This window comes from Physeter macrocephalus, chromosome 18 (genome assembly GCF_002837175.3).
Source record: "Physeter macrocephalus isolate SW-GA chromosome 18, ASM283717v5, whole genome shotgun sequence".
Taxonomy (NCBI): domain Eukaryota; kingdom Metazoa; phylum Chordata; class Mammalia; order Artiodactyla; family Physeteridae; genus Physeter; species Physeter macrocephalus.
Genome location: NC_041231.1, coordinates 56,061,338 through 56,068,194, shown reverse-complemented (window position 1 = coordinate 56,068,194; position 6,857 = coordinate 56,061,338). Strand labels below are relative to the sequence as shown.

The 6,857-nt window shown below is 41.9% G+C and overlaps 1 protein-coding gene across 1 annotated transcript in view; it reads right to left on the bottom strand.

Moving 5' to 3' along the window:
* Window positions 1–6,857, bottom strand: part of CMTM6 (CKLF like MARVEL transmembrane domain containing 6) — a 59,321-nt gene that overhangs the window by 36,752 nt on the left and 15,712 nt on the right. The window contains exon 2 of the mRNA XM_007125248.4: window positions 3,401–3,577. Within this exon, the coding sequence (XP_007125310.1) occupies window positions 3,401–3,577 (177 nt within the window). The remainder of the gene's footprint in view (window positions 1–3,400; window positions 3,578–6,857) is intronic.

Below are 6,857 nucleotides of genomic sequence, written 5' to 3'. Positions count from 1 at the left end.
GTGTTTTCATTGTCATTTGTTTCTAGGAATTTTTTGATTTCCTCTTTGATTTCTTCAGTGATCTCTTGGTTATTAAGTAGTGTATTGTTTAGCCTCCATGTGTTTGTAGTTTTTACAGAGTTTTTCCTGGAATTGATATCTAGTCTCATAGCATTGTGGTCGGAAAAGATACTTGATACGATTTCAATTTTCTTAAATTTACTGAGGCTTGATTTGTGACCCAAGATATGATCTATCCTGGAGAATGTTCCATGAGCACTTGAAAAGACAGTGTATTCTTTTGTTTTTGGAAGGAATGTCCTATAAATATCAATTAAGTCCATCTTGTTTAATATATCGTTTGTAGCTTGTGTTCCCTTATTTATTTTCATTTTGGATGATCTGTCCATTGGTGAAAAGTGGGATGTTAAAGTCCCCTACTATGATTGTATTACTGTCGATTTCCCCTTTTATGGCTGTTAGCATTTGTCTTATGTTTTGAGGTGCTCCTATGTTGGGTGCATAAAAATTTACGATTCCTATATCTTCTTCTCTTGATCATCATATAGTGTCCTTCTTTGTCTCCTGTAATAGTCTTTATTTTAAAGTCTATTTTGTCTGATATGAGAATTGCTACTGCAGCTTTCTTTTGATTTCCATTTGCATGATATATCTTTTTCCATCCCCTCACTTTTGGTCTGTATATGTCCCTAGGTCTGAAGTGGGTCTCTTGTAGACAGCATACAGATGGGTCTTGTTTATGTATGCATTCAGCCAGTCTAAGTCTTTTCATGGGAGCATTTATTCCTTTACATTTAAGGTAGTTATCAATATGTATGTTTCTATTACCATTTTCTTAATTGTTTGGGGTTTGTTATTGTAGGTCTTTTCCTTCTCTTGTGTCTCCTGCCTAGAGAACCTCCTTTAGAATTTGTTGTAAAGCTGGTTTGGTAGTGCTGAATTCTCTTAGCTTTAGCTTGTCTGTAAGGTTTTAATTTCTCCATCTAATCTGAATGAGATCCTTGCTGGGTAGACTAACCTTGGTTGTAGGTTTTTCCCTTTCATCACTTTAAATATGTCCTGCCATTCCCTTCTGGCTTGCAGAGTTTCTGCTGAAAGATCAGCTGTTAACCTCATGGGGATTCCCTTGTATGTTATTTGTTGTTTTTCCCTCGCTGCTTTTAGCATTTTTTCTGTGTATTTAATTTCTGATAGTTTGATTAATATGTGGCTTGGCATGTTTCTCTTTGGATTTATCCTGTATGGGACTCTCTGCGCTTCCTGGACTTGGATTAACTGTTTCCTTTCCCATGTTAAGGAAGTTTTCAACTATAATCTCTTCAAATATTTTCTCAGTCCCTTTCTTTTTCTCTTCTTCTTCTGGGACCCCTATAATTCCAATGTTGGTGCATTTACTGTTGTCCCAGAGGTCTCTAAGACTGTCCTCAATTCTTTTCATTCTTTTTTCTTTATTCTGCTCTGCAGTAGTTATTCCCACTATTTTATCTGCCAGGTCACTTATCTGTTCTTCTGTCTCAGTCATTCTGCTATGGATTCCTTCTTGAGAATTTTAAATTTCATTTATTGTGTTGCTCAACATTGTTTATTTGCTCTTTAGTTCTACTAGATCCTTGTTAAACTTTTCTTATATTTTCTCCATTCTAGTTCCAAGATTTTGGATCATCTTCACTATCATTACTCTGAATTCTTTTTCAGGTAGACTGCCTATTTCCTCTTCAATTGTTTGGTCTGGTGGGTTTTTACCTTGCTCCTTCATCTGCTGTGTGCTTCTCTGTCTTCTCATTTTGCTTAACTTACTGTGTTTGGGGTCTCCTTTTCGCAGGCTGCAGTTCGTAGTTCCCGTTGTTTTTGGTGTCTCCCTCCAGTGGCTAAGATTGGTTCAGTGGGTTGTGTAGGCTTCCTGGTGGAGGGGACTAGTGCCTGTGTTCTAGTGGATGAGGCTGGATCTTGTCTTTCTGGTGGGCAGGACTTTGTCCAGTGGTGTGTTTGGGGGTGTCTGTGACCTTATTATGATTTTAGGCAGCCTCTCTGCTATTGGGTGGGTTTGTGTTCCTGTCTTGCTAGTTGTTTGGCATAGGGTATCCAGCACCATAGGTTGCTGGTTGTTGAGTGGAGCTGGGTCTTAGCGTTGAGATGGAGATCTGGTAGCTCTCTGGGAGAGCTTTCGCCGTTTGATATTACGTGGAGCCGGGAGGTCTCTGTTGGACCAATGTCCTGAAGTTGGCTCTCCCACGTCAGAGGAACAGGACTGACACCCGACCGGAGTACCAAGACCCTGTCAGCCACACGGCTCCATCTGTTATTCCTCTCTTTTTTCTGTTTTCTTCCTCAAGAGTTTCTTCCTCCTGTTTTCTGTTTATCTCCTGTCTTCTTTGTCCATTTTTTCTTGATTGATCTCCCTTTCACTTTTCACCCTGTAGCTCTCTCTGGGCTTCTATTTTGACAGCAACAATGGGACTCTGGATGGTGTGGGCCACTTTTTTTGCCAACTGGCCGAGGAGAAGTGTTTGTAGGTGGATTGTTAACCACTGTGCCACCAGGCAAGTCCCTCTCTTTTTTTAATAGTTAAAATTTACCCTAATTTTTATCTTTTCCCTCAAAACTGTGAATTCTTTCATAAATCAACCCTGATAGTTACAATTCCTCATAAACCACTCCTGATAACTTGAATGCTATTGAAGAAGTAAACTGCTCAATTCTTTCTTCCTTAAATGCAGCAACTATGTAAATTATCTCATCTGTTATCTCAAAAATCCATATTATACTCAAATAAAAACAGAGCATCAGCAGACTAAGTCTTTAGAAAGTTATAAATTTCTAACTTGGTGAGTATAAAATTCTCACATAGACTTTTATTAAAAGGGAAATTTCTGCACAATGAATTTAACAAATACCTTCTAAATTCACATATAGAGAACTTTCTTCCATAAAATAAAATCAAAACAAAATAGGTAGAATTACATGCTCTTTTGTTTAAAGGCTTCAGAAATATCAATATATCACATTAGTTCATTACTCCATCTCTTACGTCCGGCATAACGCCTGGCCTACAATAGGCACACAGTGAATAACTGTAGAACCAGTGAGTGACAGTCTGAAATGTGAGAAATCAAAAGTGACAAAATCCTAGTTTTTACAAAATACCTCATGTGAATTAGATTAAACCACCAATAACTGTAAATTATCAGCAGTGTCTGTCACTCTCATTCTAATTTCACCTTCCCCCTCTACCATACCATCTGGCAGGGAAAAACTGAGTTGCTTAGAGGCAGAGCTGGAACAATGGATAGAGTCTTTTCCTGTTACTGAGTTATGAAAGCATTACTACTGTGAACAATACAACTACACAAGATCCAAAAATATCTAAATTCTTGTTATAGGGATATTTTTTCATGCTTACCGATGACTTGACTTTTGCGGGATCAACTTTGTCATAAACTGGAGTGCAGTACACAATCAGCATAAGGAGACTCAGCAGAAAGGCACTGCAGCTTACAAATTCGAAAAAGTAAAGCCCTCCACACAAAGTACATTGTGACACAACTTCCTCACAGATAAAGGCCAACAGAGACAGCACCTACAAAAGAAAAAAAACATTTTGCTTAAGTGTTTTTCAGGGAAACCTACAGTATTCAGAAAACACCACCTGTTCACTCAAATATTTATCAAGTGGAGACTCGGCAAACAAGATTACTGAATGAATCCGATCTACACATAATTTACACTCCAGTTGCCCTGAAGGGAATATAGGTACACAGATAATTAACTACCTACTGTGTGCTAAATGCTAGAATAGGAGAAATCCAGGGTGTTGTTATAAAAGCACACAGAAAAGGCACTCAACCTGCAGGTTGGGAAAGGCTTCCTTAAGGAAAGCTGAGACCAGAAGGACAGAAGAGTCAGTTGTGGGGTGAAAGATAGGGGAAAAAGTTCCAGGCAGAGAAGCAGTGCACAGAAAGACCTAGAAGTGAGAGAGCTCGGTACCTTCCCACGCCAACCACACAGAGATATCCCACAAGCCCCACTCAACTGTGAAAGTGAGTTGAGTCAACATGGCTAACGTGTCAGAGGGGAGCGGATGGCAGCACAGAAATGATGAAATGAGACCAGAGAGGTAATAAGCAGAGGCCAGATCTAAATGCCTCCTTTTACTAGTTTAAGGAATCTGGATTTTAAGCGTTTTTAAAGCAAAGGGGTAAGGACTTCCCCGGTGGCGCAGTGGTTGAGAGTCCGCCTGCCGATGCAGGGGATGCGGGTTCGTGCCCCGGTCCGGGAGGATCCCGCATGCCGCGGAGCGGCTGGGTCCGTGGGCTGTGGCCGCTGGGCCTGCGCATCTGGAGCCTGTGCTCCTCAATGGGAGAGGCCACAATAGTGAGAGGCCCGCGTACTGGGGGAAAAAAAAAAAAAAAAAAAAAAGAATCCGCCTGCCAATGCAAAGAGCCACAGGTTTGAGCCCTGGTCTGGGAAGATCCCACATGCTGTGGAGCAACTAAGCCTGAGCGCCACAACTACTGAGCCTGTGCTCTGGAGGCCGCGAGCCACAATTACTGAGCCCGTGAGTCGCAACTAGTGTGCCCACGTGCCACAACTACTGAAGCCTGTGCGCTTAGAGCCTGTGCTCTGCAACAAAGAGGAGCCACTGCGATGAGAAGCCCGCGCCCTGCAACGAAGAGTAGCCCCCACTCGTCGCAACTAGAGAAAGCCTGCATGCAGCAACGAAGACCTAACACAGCCAAAAATAAATTTAAATAAATAAATTTATAAAGCAAAGGGGTAACATGATCAGGTTTATGCTTTTAGTAGTTCTTTATAGCTACAATATAAAGAAGGGACGGGGAGGAGAGATGGGGGCGGGAAACGGGGAGGGGGAGACAGCGGGGGAGGGCAAAACTGGGGCTGGACATCCAGTTGGGGAAGCTGATGTCAGAAATCAGAGGAAAGACAGTGAGCAGGGTAGTAGTAATGGACAAGAGTGAAATCACTGGAAGATGCAGTAGAAGCCCTCATCAGACAGGATGAATACAAATGGAATAGGAAACAAGATAATACATATATGCTTAAACCATTTTATTTTCATTTAAAACAAAAAGGCACATTTATTTATTCAGTCTTTTGAAGTGGGCCTTTTCTTTGAGAATGCACCTGACTGGAATTCCCCATCATGTTGTCTGCATTAATCACTTCCATCATTTATGACTACCACTTCCAGACTGATGTTATGTGAAGTGGAGCAAGATCTGGGACACCTAAGAAGCAGCATGCAGAATCCTTCTAGAGTCGGACTAGTTTTACTAGCCTTTCACAGTTGCCTTGCTCTTACTTAATTCCACTGCAAGTATTTTAGTAGCTTTTTTGGTCTTTCCAAAGCATTCCATTTATTTTCATAGAAACAATTCCTTTTCACATTCAATTTTAGTCTTGCAGTTATTTAACTAGCCATTTTGGGGACTTCCCTGGTGGTCCAGTGGCTAAGACTCTGCACTCCCAATGCAGGGGGCCCGGGTTCAATCCCTAGTCAGGGAACTAGATCCCCCATACCGCAACTAAGAGTTTGCATGCTGCAACGAAGACCCCACACGTGGCAGTGAAGATCCCACGTGCCACAACTAAGACGCGGCGCAGCTAAATAATTTTTTTTAAGTATAATTTTTATGCATTTGCATTGAACGGAGAACAGTTATCTCCAGCTAATTCAGCAACTCAATTAAATGCAGGTGGTTTTGACAGCGCTCCCACTGTTGTATGATGTGGTATTAACACATTGGTGGCTCACTGAAGAAAGAAGAGTTTTTCTTCTTTTTAAGAGGCAAGGGTGCTGGGAAGAGAATAAATTCCATTTTAAATATGCTGTATATGAGAGGTCTGTGGAAGAGTTAGGTGGAGCTGGCTAGGAGGCAAAAGGATATATGGGTCTGGAGCTCAGGGGACAGGTCTGAGGTGGAGACCAAGATGTGGGAGATTACCCAGAATGAGGAAAGTCGGCCCTGTGCAGAACTGTGAGGAACCCCAAGATTTAAGGGATGAACAGAGGGGGAGAAAACAGCAAAGGACAATTAGGAGCAGCAGTCCAAGGGGTAGTCGATCAAGAAAAAAGTATTTCTACTCAGAGCAAGTAATCAAGAGTGCTGAATGCTACTCAGAGTACTGAAATGCTTACATGAGACTGAGCTACAGGGTTGCTGGTGACATCAACAGAACCATTTCAGTGTGCTGAGGGAGGCAACCTAGATTACTGTACTGTACACTGGCAGTGAGGGCTGGACAAGGCAGTGCAAGAGAGACAGGCCAGTCACCCAGTGCAGCTTTGAGTGGCCAGATAAAGGGTAGTAGTGGATGAGGTCAAAGGGAAAGGAATTTCAAGACAGGAGAGAACTGAGCATGTTTAAATGCTTAGACAGAAACCTGTAAGATGTCTAAAGACAGAGAAAGAAAAGAGGATCTCTAAAGGCAAGATTCAGGGTTCAAGGTGTGAGGCTAACTCTTCTCTAGAAATAGGAAGGAAGAGAGAGAAGAGATTCACTTGTGCAGTTTGTGTGGGTTTTGTAGAAGCTAAGGGAATTTCCTTCTGGGTATTAAACCATCAAAATGACTGATGACCCAAGTCAAAGCCTTTTGGGAAATGCCATCTCACACAAGTCAGGCCAGCAGGAGCAACCAGATATATTAATGGCAATAAGACTGCTACCAAAATCAACACATACATTAAGTACATAATCAAAATTTTATCCTACGAAACACTTTCATCAAATCAGAGGTCAATAGTACAGCCACTCTGGAAAACAGTTTCGCAGTTTCTTTAAAAACTAAGCATGCGGGCTTCCCTGGTGGCGCAGTGGTTGCGCGTCCGCCTGCCGATG